This window comes from Engystomops pustulosus, chromosome 8, assembly GCF_040894005.1.
Source record: "Engystomops pustulosus chromosome 8, aEngPut4.maternal, whole genome shotgun sequence".
Taxonomy (NCBI): domain Eukaryota; kingdom Metazoa; phylum Chordata; class Amphibia; order Anura; family Leptodactylidae; genus Engystomops; species Engystomops pustulosus.
In genome coordinates this window covers 52,456,373-52,482,345 of record NC_092418.1, presented here as the reverse complement: position 1 = coordinate 52,482,345, position 25,973 = coordinate 52,456,373, and the positions used below count along the sequence as shown (strand labels likewise).

Below are 25,973 nucleotides of genomic sequence, written 5' to 3'. Positions count from 1 at the left end.
TCATTTATAAGGGGAAGCTGCTGGACATTTCATTAATGAGTCACTGGTGTTTTTTCTACACTAGGCTTATACTTGAGTTATTTTGTGGTAAAATTAGGTGCCTTAGCTTTTACTCAAGTATATATGGTAGTATGCTTAATCACTCACCATAGAAGTCACTCAATTGACTAGTGATTTGTCTTTCTTTTATTCTTTCAAAGGAAATCTTCCATTTGATTTCATGCATTATGGACCAAACATACCTTGAAAATGCTTTAGCTACACTGATGCAGAAACATATCTTGTTTATTCCCTGTGATGAGTGGTTTTGCTGAAAAAAACAATTATACAATTATGATAATGAAGCTCTATCGATTCTGTGCCTGGCTTCAGCGCTTCATCTCTTACATTAAGTATGCACTGCTAAGGTCCTGGATGTTATAACTGTTTTTTCAGCAAATCTAGTAGCTTGATGTTCAGACTAAGGGAAATAAACACAGAGGAGCAACTTACAAGGCCCACTTCCAATCGGCCACAAAATGCAAACAAAACCAAAAAGAAGTTAGTTAATTTGACCCACAGAACAGTCTCACCATCTTTTGAAATGGTTAAAGATAGAGGAGTTCCTGGGTTATTCCTCCTGGCTTTCTGCGAATTTCCTGCAGTAGTCTCGACAGTGGACCTCGTTCCACGAAGATCCTGTGCTGGACATTTGGTACAGATAGTGCGGATTACTGGGGTAAACCAGTAAAAATGTTTTATTATCTTATACTCACAAAAGTACGTTTATAAAAGTGTGCATCACATAAAAGTCCATACGGACGCCCTAGGCAAGCTGTTTCTGCATATATATGTTTCTGCATCGGTGTAGCTACAGCTTTCTGAAGGCATGTTTACTTCTTAATGCATGAGATCAAATGCTAGGTTTCGTTTAGCTTGCAACTGACTGCTTAATTAGTTAATTTTTATTGTGTTTATTAAACAGGGTCTGTTCGTACCACCCATTAGTTGGTGTACTAAAAAAAGCATACACAAATTAATCACTTACCACAAGGGAAGTAATGAAATGATTTAAAGAAATAAGTTAGGCAAAACAATATTACAACAGTGAATAAGTATAGGAAAAAAATAAAAGATACCACGGTACAGGAATAAACATGGAACCAACCTTCCTTATTCTCTTGCATTTCAATCAGACGTTCATAATGGCTGCGCAACCCAGAAAAAGAAAAGTTGCAGTCTTGGTACTGTGCCATTGGAGGATTTTGTTTAGTAAATTTCTTGTCACCAAACTGAGCCAAGTACTCTATGGATTCTCCACCACTCATAGAAGAACATTCAGCCTGTTTGGACAGTGAGAGTCTTCTGGCAACCTGAAATGAAAATGTACATTAAGTCACACACATCTGCACACATTTCAGGTTACACATGATAACAAGTGGCAGTAAAATACAGCACTAGATGGTAAAAAAAAAAACACACACACAAAGAGAGGAAACACATGCAATCGGTAACAAGCACCACGTGTTTTATATCGTTTACAATTTTTCCTCTGAAACAGAATTGTTGGTTTGAAGCACATATGTGATCGTCACAAGCCCTTCCCCGTTCCAGTTGCTTCGGATTTGAAAGTATATTGCAAGTTGAAAATGTGCCAGCACCCTAATTGTCACAGGGATAAAAAAAAAAGTCTGTCTGTAGCAGGGCCGGATCTGCCATGAGATGAGAATCTCTCCTTAGGCGGCAGATGCGTGAGCCCGGGGGGAGCGGCATGTTCCCGTGTTTGTGGGTGATTCGGGTGCCCAAGGCCACCCAAATCTCCTAACAAAAAAATGAATTGCCTTAAAGCCACAGACGCAGGACCGCCAATACCAGGGGGCCCACGGTACTCGTACTTCTCACTGCCGCTCATTTGGGTTGCACAAGTGACAGGTGATGTCTCTCAAGGGTGGCGGTGGTGGCAGGCACATGTCATACAGCCTGGGAAAGTAACATGGGCAGAATATGGCGGTGCTGGGTGATGAGGGAGTGTAAAGAGGTTTCAATTGCCCAGAAAAAGAAAGCCTCACGGCCCCTGCTGTGCCTCCTCCTGTTTTGCAGGACCTGAGAGTTGTAGTCCTGCAGGAACCAGTCCTCCCCGTATCCTCCAGAGCATGCTGGTAGTTGTAATCCAGCATGAGCCAGGCCTCTCCCTCCTCCAGGACATGCTGTTAGTTGTAGTCCTGTATGAACTAGGCCTCCAGATCTCCCCTTCACACCTCCGCTCCTCTAGGCTGGCACTTGTAGTCTTGCAGGGCCCCCCTGCTCTTTCCTCTCCTTCAGGGCATGCTGGGAGTTGCAGTCCTAAATTGTGCAGGTATGCTAATTGCTGGCACCGGCCCTGGATGACTGTTTATACCAACGCTTGCTCTCCTTGATGTAATAGTATTTCGTGGACTACCAAGGGGTTCCCCCTTTGCGTTCTGTCCTGGGACTGTATTCCTTAGGGGCAGTAGTTTCAGTGTTGCTAATGAGTTCACTGCAAAGAGGGCCCAATGAGGCTCTGTTTCGCAGCGGTCTTCTGAGACCTGGAGCCGTCCTTCCCTGACGTGATTAATGGACTGAGCAACGGAACTTCTATGAATTGCTCAGTATGTAGTGCAGGATGCAGGTGGCATGTGATGACGTCACGCCATCTGTGTCCTTACACAGAAGACGCTAAAGATGCCAGAGGAAGACCCGGGAGAAGAAGAGAGCAGCTAGTGCCCGTCATAGCATCACTACAGGGAAGAATTTTCATTTTCTTGTTTTAAAACTGGCCACTTGTTTTATGTACATTGGGGGCAGGATACTGGTTGGATGGAGCTTTATTAATAATTTTGGCATCTATATGTAGGGGCTGATTTTAATATGAGAGGGGACTATATATAATAGACCCGAGGAGGGGGCATCTGTGTATGGGGGATGAATGATAATAGGAGAGGGGGTCTGTATATAATATACCTATGGGAGACATCTTTATATGGGGGGTGGGTGTGTCATTGCTGTGTATACGGGGGGGAGGGCTGTGTATACTTTGGGATGCTGTGTACTACAGGGGGGGGGCTAAATTAGGGCACCTATTAAATTGTGCGTGCTGTAGATTTATTCAGGTGACTACATAAAGGATGTTTTATGTAGAAAATAGTATGTTCAGTCATGTTGTGAGGATAATATATATTAGGAACACGCTTCATTGTACTGTAAGTGACTGTGGTATTTTTAGGGGCGCCATGTGGAGTTGTGCTGTGTACAGCTGAAGATGTTTGACTATGAATTCAGCAGAGAAAAACCATGGTCGGAGAAATCGTAAAGAAGTCCCCTTCTTGATGAACCTGTAATGTACCAGATACTATTCACCGTGTCACTGACTGACTACTAGTGTGTGAGGTAGTATCATCAGGCATGGGGGGGGGCAGCATTTTCATGTTTCGCCTCAGGTAGCAGAACGGCTAGAATCAGCTCAGGTCTGTAGTTACACTTACAAAGTATACCCATTCCAACTAACATACAAATTCAACTTTTTCTTTAATAATTCTTTTATTTTTTATAAAGCGCACAGAGATTCTGCAGCGCTACACAGAGATTGCCAAACTAGTCACTGTCCCCGATGGGGCTCACAACCTAATCAAGGTAACCATAGGACCCTGAGAAAACCCACCCAAAACTTATTTTTTTAAAGGAGTCTTAATAATAATAATAATAAACTATATACTTTATCATATATAAAGTAAACTATATACTATATAAACTATATACTTTATCGTATAAGCTGACCCAAGTATAAGCCGAGGCCCCCAATTTTGCCACAAATAACTGGGAAAACCTATAGACTCGAGTATAAGCCTAGGGTGGGAAAGAATTGTTCACAGCCTCTCCGAGTAATGAAATTTCCAGCAGCCTCACCAGTAATAAAATGCCTTGCAGCAGAGCCCCTAGAAATAAAATGCCCTGCAGCAGAGCCTCTAGTAATGAAATGCCCTGCAGCATTGCCCACCACCTATGAAATGGCCTGCAGCAGAACCCTAGTAATGAAATGCCCTGCAGCCAGCCCCCCACCTATGAAATGCCTTGCAGTAGAGCCCCTAGTAATTAAATGCCCTGCAACCAGCCCCCCACCTATGAAATGCCCTGCAGCCTGCCCCCACCTATGAAATGCCCTGCAGCCTCCCCAGTAATGAAATGCCCTGCTGCCAGCCCCCCACTTATGAAATGCCCTGCAGCCGGCCCCCATCTAGGAAATGCCCTGCAGCCAGCCCCCACCTATTAAATACTCTGTAGCCAGCTCCCCACCTATGAAATACCATGCAGCCAGCCCCTCCCCCCCACGATGAAATGTCCTGCAGTGAGCCCACGAATGAAATGTCCTGCAACCAACCGGCCCCTATTGATAAACGGCCCTGCAGCCTACAATAACTACAATACTCACCTTCCGGCGCTCCTCGCAGCTCCTCTTCTTCAGCTCTTCAGCCTACAAAGTGGGCTGAGATACGTCCTTGTGCTCTGCCTGCTTTGTTGCATATAAAGAGCCAAAGAAAGGGGAGCCGTGGTAAGCATCCGGCAGCGCCGGAAGGAGAGTATAGTAGTTTTTCAGCACATTGTAGTTCATTTATATAGAACAGCTGTGTGCAAGGGAACCCCCTCTGAAAGAAGGGAAAATACAGTTCTATCTAGACCCCCAGACCGAAAACATAGGCCCTCACTAACTGCCTGTGAGGGCCTTATAAACTTTACAAGTGCTCTACCCCTTTTTGAGGTAAAATAACTTGCCATCAATAATTATATATATATACACACACATACAGATAAACTCTAAATTTGATGTTATAAAAAAAAAAAGTGTTTCACAGATATATTTACAAATATATATTTCAAATCAAAAAATTAAAAGGCAGGAAAACAAAGTATAAACCAAATAAGGTCCTAAGCCGTCTGGCCACTAACTAAACATAGGTTCTCTTACCTACCAGAGACTGTGCCCACTGCACAGCCTCCCAAACAACATACAGCAGCAAACTCGCAGTTGTATTCCCCAGGTGCAGAGTGCGCCCTGTGGGTAAGCACTGCTCAGCTTATATCAGCCCAGCACAACTGTAGGCCGATAACATGAACAGCCCAAAACCAGGACTGTCCAATTGGAGTGGGGCCTATCCTCACTTCCCCACTCCTGCAACATGGGTCCCCAGTAGGTTTTGTAAAAACAAAACCAGCGCAGAGACATCTGCAAAAGACCCGACATATCCTGGTTGCTTTTAAAAACATGTAGTTGGGGGCGTGGCTTGGCCTGAGATGTGAGGAGCTCCCGCTAGGCACCCCACATTTTATACGCAGAATTACCTGTCAGAGCGGTGCGAGCCCTCCGTGTAGTCCGGGAATCACAGCAGGAGCGGTAGAGCAGCGCAGATGGCTGGCGGCAGTAGTAAGATATGCTCCAAAGAGATGTTGGAGGAGGTGATGGCGGGAGCGCAGCAGGCGGGCCGTAGCGGACACACATGAGCGCGAACTATGAAGGCGGAGTCCTAGACGGGACTGATGGATCTGTGGATATTAACATCTAAGCGTCGCGCCTTTTGCTGTGGTTTGGAGGGGGACGCTAACCTCATGACAGGATGTATTACCGCCAAAGTTGTCCTAGCGGGCAGCACCTCACTCAAAACGTGAAGGTGGTGAGAGAAATATGAAGCTAATTGGTCTAAGTTGCTATTTTTTCCCCAGGTTGTGCCAACGGCATGAGGGTTTATGTTTGTTTATGTTAAGTTGGGTATTGTTGTTCTGTTCGGACACATGCATGAAGGAAAACTGTATGCTTATATAGTCAGGAAAGTGTGGGATTGTGATTGCGGTTAAACTGCGAATAATTGCTTGGAATACGAGGGGGCTGGGAGACTCTGTCAAAAGATATGCGGTAATTAATGCCCTGAGGCAATATCAGCCAGCGGTTATTTGCCTCTCAGAGACACATTTCACAGATACCACTGTAACCCAATTGGGTCGTGGGTGGGTCGGAGCCAACTACCATTCCACATTCTCCTCACACACCAGGGGAGAGAGCATATTAATACATAAATCACTACCGTTCCAGGGTTTATAAAGCACTGTGGACTTGGAGGGGAGGTTTGTGGCATTAAGATGCAAATTATATAATAAGGAGATCCTCCTCATAGCAATATACATACCTCCACCCTACTCTTCAACAATCTTGAGCAGGGTATTGGTGCTGGCGGCAGAGTCCCCTGAGCTTCCCACTTTATTTGAATCCCTACTATGACAAATATCACCGGGGTAACATTCCCCCAAACAGCACTGACACAGGCTTAGCTAAAATCCTGAAGGGTGGTGGGAATTAAGGATTTATGGAAGCATAGATATTCTACAACTAAGAAATATTCTTGTTATTCCAGCTCTCATAACTCACTATCCCGAATTGATTTAGCTGTAGGAAATGATTGGATGTTAACTATGACAGAGGATGTCGAGTACGCTCCTAGAAGTGTCTGTGTGTGGTCAGCGCCTATGGAAACTTAATCCATTTTGGATCCAAATCCTGCGGCCTTCAGATACATTGCCAGGGGAGATAGAGGAGTTTCTCCAAATCAATATAGGGTCGGTCTCTCGTTTAATAGTGTGGGACGCTCTTAAATCACACATAAGGGACAGTTTTAATGGTTGCATCATTGCACACAAAATTAAACAAAAAGAGTACAAACAGGCCCTACAGGAAAGGGTGCAGGAGACAGAGGGAGAATACATAAATAGTGGGTCAGAGGCGGCTCAGAGGGACTGGGTGGAAGCACAGGAATTGCTAAAGTCTCAAACTCTGGCGACCGCTGAAGCCAAAAAGTTTTTTGTTCAACAAAAATATTTTGAAGGGGGAGAGAGTACAGGGAAATTGCTAGCGTCAGTTATTAGGGCACAAAGGGACTCCTCGCATATTCAAGCACTCACAAATGATCAAGGAATAGAGGTTAACTGCGATAAGGATATCCTAGAGACCCTTAGGAACTTCTATGTGCATATTTATACATCTGGGCTGGGGGATGACAAATTGGGGGTAGACAATTTCCTAGACACAGTGGGGGATATTTATCAGGACCTCTGCGCACCGCCAGTGGCGCAGAGGCCCTGAAATAATCGCAAATGCTAGCTTATTGCTAGCTTTTGCGATTATTTTTCACAATCCGCCACCTTCACGCCAGTGGGGCGTGAAGGGGGGGAGCGCGGCCGGCCGAGCGGGGGGCGCGGCCGGACTGGAGTGGGCCGGCGCGGAGCGTTACTGCCCCCGCGCCTGCGCACTCGCTGCTGCCGGCGACTTTTCATACGTGAAAACTCGCCGGTTGCGTTTTTTTCTACGCCAGGCCCCGCATCGCGTAGGAAAAACGCTGCGCTACTGGCAACCCGATACATGAAGAGGCGGAAGCCTCTTCATGTATCGGGCTGCGAATTTGCAGCGGCGGGGCTATCATACGCTGGCGCACGAGCGTATGATAAATATCCCCCAGTGACTCTGCCAGAGTTAACTGAAGATCAGAGGAAGGCGTTAGATGCCCCACTCACTCTAGAAGAATTAGAGACGGCATTAAAGTCACTCCCAAACGAAAAGGCATCAGGGGCAGATGGCCTCCCAGGGGAGGTGTATAAAACATATGGTTCCCTCCTGTTGCCAGAACTTTTGGAAGTTATTAGGGAAGCTGAGGAGCTAGGCAAGTTTCCAGATTCTATGAGGGATTAAATAATTGTAGTTCTGCCTAAACCGGATAAAGATGTGCTATTGCCGGAGTCCTACCGTCCGATCTCTCTATTGTGCTCGAATGTTAAGTTGATAGCCAAAGCATTAGCGAATAGGCTGATTGGAGTCATCCTAGATCTTGTACATGGGGACCAAACAGGCCGGTAAGTCTACAGCCATAAACATTAGACGGCTATTTCTAAACATACAATTTCAACAAGAGGGGGAAGGCACCAGAGCAATTTTATCGTTGGATGCAGCCAAAGCATTCGACAGTGTCGAATGGGCCTTCCTTTGGTCTGTTATGAAAAGAATGGGCTTCAAGCCAAAGTATATTAACCCCTTAAGGACGCAGGGTTTTTCCGCTCATTTCTCGCTCTCCAACTTCAAAAATCCATAAACTTTTCATTTTTACGTGTACAGACCTGTGTGAGGGCTTATTTTGTGCGTAACACGGTTTTATATTTTGATAGATTGGGCATTTTGGGACGCGGCGATACCTAATATGTTTGTGATTTTTACTGTTTATTATGTTTTATATCAGTTCTAGGGAAAGGGGGTGATTTGAATTTTTAATATTTTATTAATTTTTTTTATTTTTTTAACTTTTTTTTTTCCACTATTTCTTAGACCATCTAGGGTACATTAACCCTAGATGGTCAGATCGCTCCTACCATATACTGCAATACTTCTGTATTGCAATATATGGCATTTTTGCAGGTCATTCATTACAATGAGCCACTGGCTCATTGTAACGAATCTCCAGAAGCCATGTAGCCTCGTGTCAAAAGAAGACCCGAGGCTACCATGGCAACCGATCACCGCCCCCCGATGACGTGCAAGCACCGACCGCGGTTATTAGCGGTGGGGGTTTTCTGCAAAATGCCCTCTTCATACCCTCTTCATACACTCCTTATACCTCTGCGCCGTAGAGCTACGGCGCAGAGCGTTAAGGGGTTAAGTGGGTGCAAATGCTGTATGCAAATGCTGGCGCCTAGGGCCCAAATAAGGGCCAACGGAAATTTGTCCACACCATTCTCCCTTCACAGGGCTACGCGGCAGGGATGCTCCCTGTCTCCGTTCCTTTTCGCCTTAGCTATTGAGCCGCTAGCCTGCCTAGTAAGAGCATCCTCAACTATACATGGCTTTAAATACGGGGAGGTAGAGGAACGTATCGCATTATATGCGGACGACATGTTATTATTTGTAGGGGATACAGGTAGATCATTGGGGCCTATTATGCAAAGGTTATTTAGATCCCTAATATGGCGAAAGAAAGTAGCGAGAATAAAGCTGGAGACCTTGCAAAGGGCCAGAACTCAGGGGGGGTTGGCGGTCCCCAACCCCTGGTTATATTTCTTAGACGCACAATTACCTCAAAGGGTGGGGCCCGAATGCAAGTCAGGGCAACTCTGAAAAGTTGTTAAGACATCTGGGAGGGGGGCGACCCCCACTATGCATTCTGGAGCTAGGAGAGCAGGGTAGGCCGCCAGACCACATTCCCAGAATGACATTGATTAGCAGAATGTGGCAAAAGGTTAAGGCACACCTGCAAATAGAAGGTCACACTCCATTCACCCCACTATGAGGGAATCCAGGCCTAGGAGAAATAATGCGGCTAGAGGGCTTTAGGCGTTGGGAGAATAAAAGGTGTTTATACCCTTATTCAATTATACGAAAACAGAGTAATAAAAACGTTTGAACAGCTTTGTGAAGAGTTCAAACTCCCACACGAGTTCTTCTACCAATATTTACAACTCAGGCATGCTCTGGAGGTGCAACACAGAGGGGAGGTAGTGCGAATAACCCATCATGAAATTATGAAAGACCTAACACTTGCAGAGGGTACCAAAGGATATATATCTAGAACATATACCATCCTGCTGGAAGAGTGCCATAAACAAAATCCCCTTACCATCCAGAATAAATTTGAGGAAGACATAGGCCCAGTCTCGGAAGAGCAGTGGACTGATATCTGGGAGAGGGTCCCAGAGGTAAAACTGTGTGAGGCCCATCGAATGTCACAACTTTACCTACTGCACAGAGTGTATCGCACGCCGCACTGGCTACTTAAGGTGGGGCTCCGGAGATGACTGCTGTCCTAGGTGTGGTAGAGAAGGAGCGCATTTAATGCACATGATGTGGGAGTGCCAGAGACTGAGACCATTTTGGAACGATGCTACTCCCATGGTTTGCATGTTAGGTAATATAGATAATGACAACTTAGCAGATGGTACCATGTTAGGGGTCAGCAGGATGTTATCTCAAGCTAGGAAGTTAATAGCCATGTATTGGCGGAGGGGTTGCGTGACGGGATGACGTAGCCGACGTTGCTCCCGCCTCCCGCCGTCCCTTCGCTGCTCGCAAACCATCGCAAGCTGAAAGCCGACACCAACTCTATGCCGGACGCGGACATCAGCTCCTCGGAGCCCTGAAGACCAGCATCTTGGCGGCATCAACTTGCGGTATACCCCCGCACGCTACGAGAAGCCGTCCGGCGATGGATTCGTAAGCGCAGTGGAGCGCGTCAGGAGGTACCCAGAGAATCCTCAGAGAGCCCGGATTAAAGGCTCTGGGAGGGACATAAAACAGGCACAGTACTGGCACCATAGGGGGATATAGGGGGCGAAAGGATGGGTCTGAGTGGATAGGGCCATCCCATGTGTGGTGTAAGGGGTGCAGCTTACTGCCCTCCGGCTTGCGGCTCACCGCTGCCGCCTGGTGGGAACGAAGCGGACGTGGTGGGAAGCGTGCTGTGGAGGTAGGGCTGTGCCGGGCACACCCGGGTGGTCCCTTCCCCAGCCCTTCTGATCGCTGCCACTACTGTTCTCCCTTTTTTTTTTTTTTTTTTTTGGTAGCCGACTGCAGCCTGACTATAGATCCTCCTGACGTTTCAGATGTTTGACGCGCCAAACCGGCCAGCTCTGCTCCATTAGGTGCACTTTCTAGCTGGATATGCCAATCCGTCCATCGGTTGAACAACTTATTGGAAGGAGACTGTGACCATTTTTTTTTTTTTTTTCTTTCCGCTGCTATACTTTTTTTGCCGCTAATTCAACTAACTCTTGCTTGCTTATGGGACAGAGCGCTTAATTTGCCTACATTAACAATATACTAACAATCTCGGCGGAGGATCAAGTGTGAACTGTGCTCTAATTCAGTACCGCTGATTACATTATTTGCAACAGCAATGGACTAAATGTGAACTGTGACTTATTTTCTTTCTGTCGCCATAGCTTCTTTGCCGCTAAAATTCAACTAACTCTTGCTTGCTTATGGGATAGAGCACCTAATTTGCAACAGCAACGGACTAAATGTGAACAGTGGCCTATTTTCTTTCTGCTGTGATATTTCCTTTGCCGCTAAATACAACTAACTCTTGCTTGCTTATGGGACAGAGTGTTTAATCTGTCTACATTAACAACATACTAACAAGCTCGGCAGAGGATCAAGTGTGAACTGTGCTCTATTGCAGTACCGCTGATTATATTGTTTGCAACAGCAATGGACTAAATGTGAACTGTGACCTATAGCAACATCACAGAAGCTGTAGCCTCACTACCAGCACTAACTAAGCCCCTCTGCTAACTGTACCAGAGATTTACCCTATTTTCTTTCTGCTGCTATATTTTCTTTGTCGCTAAATTCAACTAACTCTTGCTTGTTTATGGGACAGAGCGTTTAATTTGTCTACATTAACATCATACTAACAAGCTCGGCAGAGGATCAAGTGTGAACTGTGCTCTACTGCAGTACCGCAGATTATACTGTTTTGCAACAGCAATGGACTAAATGTGAACTGTGACCTATAGCAATATCACAGAAGCTGTAGCCTCACTACCAGCACTAACTAAGCCCCTCTGCTAACTGTATCTGAGATTCATCCTTATGTGCGAAATGACGTTCTTAATTCGGCTGTACTAACAACACATTAACAAAGTAGAGGTTTGAATGTGATCTGAGACACACAGCAACACTGCCGGAATCACTACCCAATACTGCAGAGGACTAAGTGAATTATGACCTATAATAATATTACTGTGACCACGGCCACAGAATAGTACTTAGTGAATTGTGCCGGAGTTGGGAAACGTGTTTGAGCTTTTTTTTTTTTTTTTTTCTCCTCTTTATTGCCTTCTTTTTTGTATGCATAGGAATCTGTTCCTCACACTTTTGCGCCAATAACAAGCCGGGCGTGGGATTGAGAGTGAACTCTGCCCTACAGTAATACTGTTGAAAATATTGTGTAAACACTGCAGAGAGCTAAGTGTGAACTATAGTAATTTTATTGTAATCACTATTGGATATCGCAGAGGCTCAAAGGCGAACTGTGGTCAATGCGCATTTAACTTTGTATACATATGTTTGCACTGATGGTTTAAGGAATATAAAGATACAAGGGAGAGCTGGGACATATCAGCTTCAAAGCAGGCCCCTTTTAGTAAAGTAGGGCTGAGGGAACAGTTGAATAAGTGGTAGATATGGCCCCTAAGAAACCAGAAAGAAAATCAACCGGTCTGGACAAGATGTGGAAGGCATCACCATCTAAAATGAGACAAAATAACAGAGAAGAGGGACAACCCGCAGGGCCATCTATTGAGAAGGCGGGAGATGGAGATACTAATCCCGAAGGTATTCTAGCTCAAATATTAGCTACAACACAGGAAACCAAAGAATCCATAATAGAGCTTAAAAAAGAGCTAGGCAATGTAAGAGCTGACACTTCCACTATAAAAGATGATCTTAATTCAATGAAGGAAAAATTCTAAATGGTAGAGAAAAATGTAAAGAAAAGAGCAGACGAGGTAAAAGGCATACAGGAGGAGGTAAAGAGATTAAGGGAAGAAAATGTTAGTATTAGGGAAAAACTGATCGATCTCGAGAATCGAACTCGTAGATCTAATCTGAGAATAGTTGGCTATCCTGAAGAGAGTGGGGAAAATGTATCCTCAGATACCATACAGAAATGGTTATGGGGTATATTCGGGCCAGAAGGCCTCTCTCCTAGCTTCACCATAGAAAGAGCTCATAGAGTCCCCTCCCGCAAACCAGTCCCGGGAGCTCCACCCAGAACAATTCTGGCGAAATGTTTAAATTCGCAAGATAGGGACTATATAATCAGAAATTCAAGAAAAAAAGAGAAAGAGTTAATGATAAATAGTAGTAGAGTTGCCCAAGGCAAAAAAAGGGGGAGTTAATGGAGTAGCACTGTGGTATCCTGGATTAAGATCCGTGTGGGTGCACGCTTCAGGGACTCTGGCTCAGAAGACCCTTACACAAGTAAATCCAACAACGAGGAAGCAGCACTCCGTGATATAATGGTGATATTTATTGCACCAGTGGAAAGAAGATACAACGTTTCAGCTATCTCAATGTAGCCATTTTCAAGTATACTTGAAAATGGCTACATTGAGATAGCTGAAACGTTGTATCTTCTTTCCACTGGTGCAATAAATATCACCATTATATCACGGAGTGCTGCTTCCTCGTTGTTGGATTTAGTAGTAGAGTTGCAATATTCTCAGATTATGCAAGGGAAACGCAGAAAGCCAGAGCTAGCTTCGGGGCAGTAAAGAAAAGACTTTATGAAGCAAAAATCCAATTCTCCCTATTATTTCCCTCTAAGTTGAGGGTTATAACAGATAACAAAACATGGTTCTTTAACACGCCAGAAGAAGCATCAGAATGGCTGGAAAGAAAGGGAGTTTGAATCAACTGAGGTGTTAAGGCAAGCATTAAGGAAAAAATTTTTTTTGCCATGAATTGTAGTGGGCGCGAGGGGATGGTGGGAGGGCGACGGTGGATCTGCTTGATGGACGGTAGAGCGGATCAGGTTGGGGGACAGGGGATAGGGGGAGGTACTGGCAGGAGGATGTTTTTTGTTTTGTTTTATGTTTTTTTGGGGGGTGTTGTTCGTCCTAGGTCTTAAAGTCGAAGGATGATAAAAGAAACCAGGGTTCTATGCTGGAACGTTAGAGGTTTAAGTGAAAGAAGGAAACGGTGTATGATATTTGACGTGATCAATAAGCACTTACCATCAATTATTGTTTTACTAGAGACACATCTGACACAGGAGTTTGTATATCGGGTAAAGAAGCGCTGGGTGGGTTGGGAATATCACTCCTATGGGGACATATACTCAAGAGGGGTGTCAGTACTAATACACTCAAATATAGACTACAGACTGCTGGGGGAAAGGATTGATAAGTGGGGAAGGTTTGTTTTTCTGCACTGTATTTTAGGAGATGTGGAATGTGTCTTGGCGTTTTTGTATGTCCCTCCCCCTTTCTCTTTTAAGGTAATATACGAATTAGTTAAATTCATCGAGAGCAGGGAATGCAAGAAAATTCTAGTTATGGGGGATTTAAATATGGTTTTTGATGTCAAATTGGATCGTCTGAATATTCTAGGGGAACAAAAATCAAAAGATAATGAAGGCCTTAAATTTAGTAACTTCTGTGATGATATAGGACTATACGATATCTGGAGGGCCAAATATGGCACAAAACAGGCTTTCTACTGTTATAGTAAAACACATAACACCATGTCTAGGATAGATCACGGCTTGGCAAGCCAAGATATGCTGGGGGAAGTCCATCGGTTGAACAACTTATTGGAAGGAGACTGTGACCATTTTTTTTTTTTTTTTCTTTCCGCTGCTATACTTTTTTTGCCGCTAATTCAACTAACTCTTGCTTGCTTATGGGACAGAGCGCTTAATTTGCCTACATTAACAATATACTAACAATCTCGGCGGAGGATCAAGTGTGAACTGTGCTCTAATTCAGTACCGCTGATTACATTATTTGCAACAGCAATGGACTAAATGTGAACTGTGACTTATTTTCTTTCTGTCGCCATAGCTTCTTTGCCGCTAAAATTCAACTAACTCTTGCTTGCTTATGGGATAGAGCACCTAATTTGCAACAGCAACGGACTAAATGTGAACAGTGGCCTATTTTCTTTCTGCTGTGATATTTCCTTTGCCGCTAAATACAACTAACTCTTGCTTGCTTATGGGACAGAGTGTTTAATCTGTCTACATTAACAACATACTAACAAGCTCGGCAGAGGATCAAGTGTGAACTGTGCTCTATTGCAGTACCGCTGATTATATTGTTTGCAACAGCAATGGACTAAATGTGAACTGTGACCTATAGCAACATCACAGAAGCTGTAGCCTCACTACCAGCACTAACTAAGCCCCTCTGCTAACTGTACCAGAGATTTACCCTATTTTCTTTCTGCTGCTATATTTTCTTTGTCGCTAAATTCAACTAACTCTTGCTTGTTTATGGGACAGAGCGTTTAATTTGTCTACATTAACATCATACTAACAAGCTCGGCAGAGGATCAAGTGTGAACTGTGCTCTACTGCAGTACCGCAGATTATACTGTTTTGCAACAGCAATGGACTAAATGTGAACTGTGACCTATAGCAATATCACAGAAGCTGTAGCCTCACTACCAGCACTAACTAAGCCCCTCTGCTAACTGTATCTGAGATTCATCCTTATGTGCGAAATGACGTTCTTAATTCGGCTGTACTAACAACACATTAACAAAGTAGAGGTTTGAATGTGATCTGAGACACACAGCAACACTGCCGGAATCACTACCCAATACTGCAGAGGACTAAGTGAATTATGACCTATAATAATATTACTGTGACCACGGCCACAGAATAGTACTTAGTGAATTGTGCCGGAGTTGGGAAACGTGTTTGAGCTTTTTTTTTTTTTTTTTTCTCCTCTTTATTGCCTTCTTTTTTGTATGCATAGGAATCTGTTCCTCACACTTTTGCGCCAATAACAAGCCGGGCGTGGGATTGAGAGTGAACTCTGCCCTACAGTAATACTGTTGAAAATATTGTGTAAACACTGCAGAGAGCTAAGTGTGAACTATAGTAATTTTATTGTAATCACTATTGGATATCGCAGAGGCTCAAAGGCGAACTGTGGTCAATGCGCATTTAACTTTGTATACATATGTTTGCACTGATGGTTTAAGGAATATAAAGATACAAGGGAGAGCTGGGACATATCAGCTTCAAAGCAGGCCCCTTTTAGTAAAGTAGGGCTGAGGGAACAGTTGAATAAGTGGTAGATATGGCCCCTAAGAAACCAGAAAGAAAATCAACCGGTCTGGACAAGATGTGGAAGGCATCACCATCTAAAATGAGACAAAATAACAGAGAAGAGGGACAACCCGCAGGGCCATCTATTGAGAAGGCGGGAGATGGAGATACTAATCCCGAAGGTATTCTAGCTCAAATATTAGCTACAACACAGGAAACCAAAGAATCCATAATAGAGCTTAAAAAAGAGCTAGGCAATGTAAGAGCTGACACTTCCACTATAAAAGATGATCTTAATTCAATGAAGGAAAAATTCTAAATGGTAGAGAAAAATGTAAAGAAAAGAGCAGACGAGGTAAAAGGCATACAGGAGGAGGTAAAGAGATTAAGGGAAGAAAATGTTAGTATTAGGGAAAAACTGATCGATCTCGAGAATCGAACTCGTAGATCTAATCTGAGAATAGTTGGCTATCCTGAAGAGAGTGGGGAAAATGTATCCTCAGATACCATACAGAAATGGTTATGGGGTATATTCGGGCCAGAAGGCCTCTCTCCTAGCTTCACCATAGAAAGAGCTCATAGAGTCCCCTCCCGCAAACCAGTCCCGGGAGCTCCACCCAGAACAATTCTGGCGAAATGTTTAAATTCGCAAGATAGGGACTATATAATCAGAAATTCAAGAAAAAAAGAGAAAGAGTTAATGATAAATAGTAGTAGAGTTGCCCAAGGCAAAAAAAGGGGGAGTTAATGGAGTAGCACTGTGGTATCCTGGATTAAGATCCGTGTGGGTGCACGCTTCAGGGACTCTGGCTCAGAAGACCCTTACACAAGTAAATCCAACAACGAGGAAGCAGCACTCCGTGATATAATGGTGATATTTATTGCACCAGTGGAAAGAAGATACAACGTTTCAGCTATCTCAATGTAGCCATTTTCAAGTATACTTGAAAATGGCTACATTGAGATAGCTGAAACGTTGTATCTTCTTTCCACTGGTGCAATAAATATCACCATTATATCACGGAGTGCTGCTTCCTCGTTGTTGGATTTAGTAGTAGAGTTGCAATATTCTCAGATTATGCAAGGGAAACGCAGAAAGCCAGAGCTAGCTTCGGGGCAGTAAAGAAAAGACTTTATGAAGCAAAAATCCAATTCTCCCTATTATTTCCCTCTAAGTTGAGGGTTATAACAGATAACAAAACATGGTTCTTTAACACGCCAGAAGAAGCATCAGAATGGCTGGAAAGAAAGGGAGTTTGAATCAACTGAGGTGTTAAGGCAAGCATTAAGGAAAAAATTTTTTTTGCCATGAATTGTAGTGGGCGCGAGGGGATGGTGGGAGGGCGACGGTGGATCTGCTTGATGGACGGTAGAGCGGATCAGGTTGGGGGACAGGGGATAGGGGGAGGTACTGGCAGGAGGATGTTTTTTGTTTTGTTTTATGTTTTTTTGGGGGGTGTTGTTCGTCCTAGGTCTTAAAGTCGAAGGATGATAAAAGAAACCAGGGTTCTATGCTGGAACGTTAGAGGTTTAAGTGAAAGAAGGAAACGGTGTATGATATTTGACGTGATCAATAAGCACTTACCATCAATTATTGTTTTACTAGAGACACATCTGACACAGGAGTTTGTATATCGGGTAAAGAAGCGCTGGGTGGGTTGGGAATATCACTCCTATGGGGACATATACTCAAGAGGGGTGTCAGTACTAATACACTCAAATATAGACTACAGACTGCTGGGGGAAAGGATTGATAAGTGGGGAAGGTTTGTTTTTCTGCACTGTATTTTAGGAGATGTGGAATGTGTCTTGGCGTTTTTGTATGTCCCTCCCCCTTTCTCTTTTAAGGTAATATACGAATTAGTTAAATTCATCGAGAGCAGGGAATGCAAGAAAATTCTAGTTATGGGGGATTTAAATATGGTTTTTGATGTCAAATTGGATCGTCTGAATATTCTAGGGGAACAAAAATCAAAAGATAATGAAGGCCTTAAATTTAGTAACTTCTGTGATGATATAGGACTATACGATATCTGGAGGGCCAAATATGGCACAAAACAGGCTTTCTACTGTTATAGTAAAACACATAACACCATGTCTAGGATAGATCACGGCTTGGCAAGCCAAGATATGCTGGGGGAAGTTTCGACTATGCGGTATGAACAAATCCTCATCTCGGATCACGCCCCGGTTTTGGTGACACTCGGTAACACTCTAAGGAGAGAGAGAGTTTTCAAACTCAATCCCCATTGGTTGACTATAATAGGGCCTAGAGAGGACTTTGAAGAGAAAATAAAGGAATATTGGGAAAGGAATGTTAATTCCACAAATAACTTGGTGGTGTGGGACTCTCTTAAAATGTTTATTAGAAGTACACTGTCGCATACCATTAACTTAGCTAAAAAGGAATATAAAAGGAAAGAAGAAGCCCTGAGGTGCGAAGTTGAACAGACCTTCAAAAAAGTGATAGAGGGCGGAGGGGGGGGGGGGGTAGAAAATAAGAACAGCTATATAGAAGCAAAAGAAAAATATAAAGGGTTCCTGGTGGAGAAATCTCAACATCAGATCTTCTTTGCCGGACAATCAAATTTTACAGAAGGAGGAAAGCCAGGGAAATTACTGGCTAAAATGATACAAAATACGCGGAGCGGTAACAAGACGGTAATAGCTATCAGAGGCCAAGATGGGAAACTGTATAATGACCATGATCAGATCCAGCTACAATTTAGAAACTTTTATAAGGCCCTATATGAGAGCTCATGTAATAAAGATGACGGGGAGATTGAGGGATATCTGGGAGAAATCAATTTCCCACAGCTATCTCAAGAACAGGTAGACATATTAGAAGCACCAATCACCTCAATAGAATTGGAGGAAACAATTGACTCATGCACTAAAGATACAGCCCCAGGACCGGACGGTCTTCCGTTCGGATTCTATAGAAGGTATAAAAAGGCACTGCTACCAATGATGCTAGAGATGATGGAAGAAACTTACAAGAGAGGGAGGGTCTCCGAAACCATGGCAGAGGCACGTATAATTTTGATCCCTAAAAAGGAGAAGGACCCGCTTGATATGGGATCATATAGACCAATCTCTTTAATAAACACTGATGCTAAAATATTAGCGAAAGTATTTGCTCGAAGGCTTCAGAAGGTAATTACCAGTATCATTCATGAGGACCAAAAGGGGTTTATCCCTGGAAGAAACGTGAATGACTGTCTGAATAGATTATTTGCATCCATGGAGGAAGGAGAGGGGGGCCTCCGCTCGATCCTGTCATTAGACGCGGTTAAGGCGTTTGACAGGGTCGAGTGGAGGTTCCTGTGGGAGGTCCTGCGTAGATTTGGCTTCGGCCCCATTTTTACGAAATGGGTTAAAAGCCTTTATAGTTCACCAAAAGCCAGGGTTACTGTAAACGGGACAGAGTCGGAATCCTTTTTTCTGAACAGAGGTACTAGACAGGGCTGCCCCCTCTCCCCCCTCCTTTTTGCTCTTTTCATTGAACCGTTGGCCATCAGGATCAGATCGGATGAGGGAGTTAGGGGAGGGGGTAGCCAAGGAATGGAGGATAAACTGTGTTTATACGCAGATGATGTATTGTTTTGTGTACAGGAATCCCCGAAATCAATACCTAGGATAGTTGAGATTGTCAATGAGTTTGGTCAATACTCTGGGTTTGAGATAAATTGGAAAAAAACCTGTCTGTTACCTCTAGACGGGTATAGGGGAGAACAGTTGGATATGAGTGAAATTGTTTTGTGTAGGGAGTACTTTAAATATCTTGGGGTTAAAATCTCTGCGAAGATAGAGGAATACGACACCCTAAATTTAAGACCTTTGATTAAGGCAACGAGAGGAAGAATACACATATGGGATAAGTTGCCACTCTCATTTGCAGACAGAGTTGCGCTGATTAAAATGGTTCTTTTACCACAAATCCTCTTTTTTTTGGCAGCCTGCCCCATATGGATAGACAGTTCATTTTTTAAGGCCATGGAATCCCTGTTCAACGAACTAATTTGGGGCAGAAAAAGAGTAAGAATCAAGCTTAGGTACTGGCACAAGCCCATATCGGAAGGAGGGATAGGGATGCCCTTTCTCTTTGGATACTATCTTGCAGCTCAGCTATCGAGGATAGTGGGCTGGAAAGATGTGACGGATCCAGTTAAAGCGCTTATAATGAGAGAGAATCACTCGAGCTCGGTATTAGAGGCACTGGAAAAGAATATAGATCGTAAGGAGAACAAGAAAATTAGTATGAAAAGGGCTATGTTTAAGGGTTGGCAAGAGGTCAAAAAAATGTTGAACATTAATGGAATATAAGATTGCACTCCACTATGGCACAACCAAGAATTTCCCGAATTAGGGAGAATACCGGACTCAATTTTTTGGGAGAGGAAAGGTATTAGATATTTTTCACAGATAATAGAAAACGGAAGAATAGTAAACTTTAACTTTTTGAAACACAAATACACAATAGGGGAAAAGGATTTCTTGAGATATTTTCAATTAGCTCACGCGATTAACGCAATTAGAATAAGAAAACACTTAGAAATTAGCTCACATGACTGTTTAGAATTTGTGCAAAACACAGGGAAAAGAAAGGGATTGATAGCGGGCATTTATAAATTTCTGCTTAAGGGGTACTCTGTGGGGCCCTCTCATAAATCACAAGAAAGGTGGGAAAGATGGGTAGGAACCATACCGAGGGAGGAGTGGGTCGGGATCTACAGAAACGCTAGGATAGGGTCGATAAATGAGAACCACAGACTAATACAGATCAAGATCCTCTATATATTGTATTACTCTCCTAGTGACCTGCAAAAGATGAAAATCAGGGGGTCGGCCACTTGTTATAAATGTGGAGAAGATGGGGCTGACTTTATTCATATTATCTGGTTTTGCCCAGTAATCTTTGAGTTCTGGAGCAAAGTATTCCAGCGGTTGAATAATATTTTACAGCTAACCCTGCTCCCGTCCATCTCGTTAGCTATTGTTGGTAGAATCAGCTCCGTTGAGACTGGACCCATTCATTGTGCAACTATTCTCAAATTATTGATGCTGGCGAAAGTACTTATTGTAAGAGAATGGGGAAGTAATAGCAGTGCGAAACTAACAATATGGAGGTGGATAAATTTATCTTTTAGGGTAAAAGAATATGAAAGAATCCAAGCGGAAAAGAGGGGTACAATGAGGAAATGGGCTAGAACCTGGGAAAAATGGAAATAGATAAACTGGTATATGGAAAAATTCCCATCTTTAAGAACCACCCAAAAAGTTAAGTGAAATTAATATACATCCTTCTTTGTTTTTTTTTTTTGTTTTTTTTTCTCCTGCCGGGGGGGGGGGGGGGGAGGGAGGGAAGGGGGCTATAGAAATAATAGAAACTGGTCTATATTCATTAGTAGATTACACTAGGTAAAGAGGCTATATCTCTGTCTTTGTGTGTACTGTGCATAAAATGTTATATGGGTTTAGACTGGAATGTAAACTAACTTATAGTAAAGAAATTCTTGTATGGAACTTTTATATGTAAGAGATGCAAGAAACTCTGGGATATACATATGGTAAGTGTTCAATTTTATGTGAAAAATTAATAAAGCTTTAAAAAAAAAAAAAAATAGCCATGTATTGGCTGCGCCCTACTGCTCCAGATCTAGAGGCATCTATTAAAAAATGAACAACGTAATCAGAATGGAAAAAAGTGTTTATTGTAAAAGAAAGGCAAATACAAAATTTGAGCGTATATGGGGTCCATGGATAGATACACCCGGCCTACCGTCAACGCATTTACTTCGTAACCCACTTACAGCGTTTTTATGAGCCAAATGTAAACTATTTGTTAAATTATGGTGATCTATGTCAAGAACCACTGTATAAGTTGTACCTGTGTCTAGCTAAGATCCTGGAAGGTATTTGGAATGCAAACTGTCTGATATGTTGGGGAGGGGGGGAAGTATTGTCTTCCAGTGGGAGGGGAAGGAGGGGAAATGTTTGTATAAAATGCAAAAATGTTCAATAAAAAGTTCTGATTCATAAAAAAATCAACATGTAGTTGTTATGTACTTTGGGCAAATGTATACCCCATCGTCTACTTCTCCTGACACACGGTTACATTTCAAGCAAGTAATAGCGGAGGGCCTCCAGGGGCCATGAAATGGCGAGACAATGGAATATTATCTCTCATGGTCATTTAGCTTTTTGCTCAGATACAGTGCAGGGTGTTTTTCACCCTTCCATATCCGGTGACAGAACTTCCCCACAGTCCCACATCAGAGGCATCAGTCTGGAGCACAAACCCTTTTTTAAAGTCTGGGTTTATAAGTACTGCCTGGTTACTGGTTATTAGTACTGTTTTTAGGGGTCTGAAATGTTTTCTCATCCTCTGGTGTACATTTGACCATCACAAAATCTTTATCTTTGGTCAGATCTGTCAAAAGAGCTGCAAGGTATTTGGTATAAAGCTTCTAAAATCCCCTAAAAAAGCCCGGACCGGCTTCTTGTTTAAAGGCTGTGGCAGCCTTTGTATGGCTTAAATTTTATTTACCTGCTGTTTAAACAAGACCACCACCTTTTATGTAACCCAAATACTTGGCCTCTTCCAGACCAATGGCACATTTTGGCAAACCAATTTGTTACAGACATTTATTTATATTAGGCTAGGCAACACGTAGTGTCCCTCCTACAAATGTATACCAACCAACTTTATCAAATTGTATCCAATACCCAAAGCACACCGAGCAATCTGGTCACATACAATATATTAAAGAGGATCTTTTACCACCTCACTTATATGGCGAATAGCATACCATTCTGTTGAGGCTGCTACACAGATTCACGGGCACTTTTCCTTCTAGCCCTCGCGGTTGCGGTTATTAGTCCCGAGATGTGACCATTATAATCTGTGTTTGGTCAGAGAGGAGGAGCTGGGGGCATGTCTTATGCGAATTGTTATATATTACTGATTTACAATATTCTAATTTGGCTGTGAAAATATACTCAAGAGTTGATCAAGCACAACATGGTCAATGAGATACAAATGTGATAGGATTAAAATACAAATGGAGAGTAAGTGTGTAATAATCACGAGTGAAAAATCAGGTATATATGTTCAACACTGGTGTTATATGTACATTCTTGACACATCTCAAAGATAATGTTAGAACACAACCCCCAACCACACGGCATTAGTTATCCTTTACCATATGAAGTTCTCTTTGTGTTAGCACCCTAACACATCCACATCATACCACATTCACATGACAAGTGTTATTCTTTACCATATAATGGTCTCTGTGTTAGCTGGTCATAAAGGAATTCCTACAGATGTTACCATATATGGATGTGAACAGGACTATTGGATGAGTTTGAACCACAATGTAACTCTATAGGAGTGTAGTCTTTAAAAGTGACTCTGTCCAAGGGGGAGGGGTACATTAAGCATTTTACACACACCAAGCTTGCTCTCACATGCTGACATATGGAGGAGATTTAAGGACACAGGATGTGTATGAAGAGATAGTAGAAGAAAGACTAACACAAGATGATGAAACCTTCACTGACTTTAACACATGACTAATAATCTGCACAAGTATTCTGTATTCTGCAACCTGTATGGCGACAATAAACGTAACTTTTTGTAATAATTACCCTGAGTCCTTCTATTTTTGGAAGAACATATTAAAGGAAACGGGAAAGATTTAATATTCAATATGATATTTTTTACACTAATTTTCTCTCATACTGTCAGCGGTGAGATGTAATTCTATGTGTATCTAAAGGCCTCATAAATGTGATGCAAACGCTGCGTGAGCGTAAATGTGATGCAAATGCTGCGTAAGCCTAAATGTGACGCAAACGCTGCGTAAGCGTAAACATGACACAAACGTGTAAAAGTAGACGTAATTCAAACGCCACATAAGAGTAAACGTGACACAAACGACGAGTAAGTGTAAAAGTGATGCAAATGTGGAATAAGTGTAGGCATGCCGCAAACGCCAGGTAAGTGCAACCGTGATGCAAACAGCACGTAACCATGCCGCAAGGGCTGTTTTAGTGTAACCGTGCTGCAAGCGCTGCGTAGGTGTAACCATGCTGCAAGCGCTGCACGAGCATAAACGTGACGCAAATGCCACTTAAGCATAATCGTGATGCAAATGCTGCGTAAATGTAACAGTGACGCAAATGCTGTGTAAGCGTATCCATGACACAAACGCCACATAAGCGCGAACATGACGCAAACACTGCATAAGCGTAAACGTGACGCAAGTGGCGTGTTAGCATAAATGTGACGCAAACGCCTCATAAACGTGTTGCCAACGGCGTGTAAATGTGATGCAAATGCTGCGTAAGCGTAAACATGACGCAAACACTGTGTAAGCGTAAATGTTACACAAACGTTGTCTAAAAGTAAATGTAATTCAAACGCCACGTAAAAGTAACTGTGTCGCAAACGCTGCATAAGCGTAACCGTGGCACAAACGCAGTGTAAGCATGACGCAAATGCCGCGGAAATGCAACCGCAAGACTGACAAAACATTGTGATTATGTTAACACAATGTCAAGAGAATATGAGCAGAATGTGTGTGAACACAGCTATTAGATGAACATAGAAACAAATCACAGGTCAATATTCATAATAGCTTCTCTGACATTGCCTGCCGATTGGACAGTATGAGAGAAGATTAGCATAACACACGCCTCCAGCCCCAGCTCCTCCTCTCTGACCAAACACTGATTACAATGGTCAAACACTGGGAATGTTATCTCCGCGACCGTGAAGGCTAGAAGGAAAATTCCAAGTGCCCCTCAATCTGTGTAGTCGCCCCTACAGGATGGTATTATAATCTCTACATGTGTGAGGTGGTGAAAGGTCCTCTTTAAAACAGGTCAAAATGTAGGACTCCAAATAATTATATTCAGACAATCAGACCTATTGCACATAAAGGAGTATGTAAATAGCTTTATAATTGCATTATGCATCTTAATAATTTCATGAACAGGTAGTGGAATCTGGGAACAACATTATGAATACATCATAAAATAAAAGGATCAGCGTACATATACAGTAAGATAATCATAACATCCCTGCAATAATATAATTGCACATGTCGATTTTTGAACTCCTATTCAAGGCCGTGACAAACCCAATGGGGCATATTTATCAGGACCTCTGCGCACCGCCAGTGGCGCAGAGGCCCTGAAATAATCGCAAATGCTAGCTTATTGCTAGCTTTTGCGATTATTTGCCCCGTTCCGCCACCTTCACGCCAGTGATGTTATTTATTATTCCCTGCCATGTAGTGGGAAGCCGTAAAAAATTCCAAATGTGGAAAAATTGAAAAAAAACGCATGTGCGTCACGTTCTTGTGGGCTCAGTTTTTACGACTTTCACTCTGCGCTCCAAATAACACGTGTACTTTATTCTTTCGTTTGGTGCGATCGTGGTGATACCAAATTTATACAGGTTTTATTGCGTTTTAATACATGTTTAAAAATTAAACGAATGTGTACAAAAAAGAAAAAAAAAATTGCCATTTTCTGACGCTAATAACTTTTTCATACTTTGGGGTACGGACTTGTGGGTGGTGTCATTTTTTGCGTAATGAGCCGACGTTTTCATTGCTATCATTTTGAGGACTGTGCGACATTTTGATAATTTTTTATTACATTTTTTATGTCATGTAAAAAGGTGTAAAAGTCGCATTTCGGACATTGCCGTTCCGGAGGTTACCGCCGTCAATAACCGTTTTTATATTTTATAGATCGGGCATTTTGGGACGCGGTGATACCTAATGTGATTTTTACCATTTATTATATTTTATATCAGTTCTAGGGAAAGGGGGGTGATTTAATATTTTATTTTTTTTTTTACATTTTTTAAACTTTTTTTTTCTTTTTTTTCCCACTATTTCTTAGACCATCTAGGGTACATTTACCCTAGATGGTCTGATCGTTCCTACCATATACTGCAATACAACTGTATTGCAGTATATGGCATTTCTGCACACTGTACATTACAATGAGCCACTGGCTGCAAGCACCGTCCGCGGGTGATAGCGATGGGTCTTTGCTGCGATATGCAGCAAAGCCCATCTCTGTATGAAGAAGCCTGAAGGACTCTGTATGAAGAGCCTGTGAGCCCTCTTCATACAACCTAATTCGCCACGG

General features: G+C 42.9%; 1 protein-coding gene across 6 annotated transcripts in view; it reads right to left on the bottom strand.

The window, feature by feature from the left end:
- OSGEPL1 (O-sialoglycoprotein endopeptidase like 1) overlaps positions 1–25,973 on the bottom strand; it is a 247,443-nt gene that overhangs the window by 111,863 nt on the left and 109,607 nt on the right. For all 6 annotated transcript variants that reach the window (XM_072120940.1, XM_072120942.1, XM_072120937.1 and 3 more), the window contains exon 4: positions 1,148–1,352. In XM_072120940.1, the coding sequence (XP_071977041.1) occupies positions 1,148–1,352 (205 nt within the window). The remainder of the gene's footprint in view (positions 1–1,147; positions 1,353–25,973) is intronic.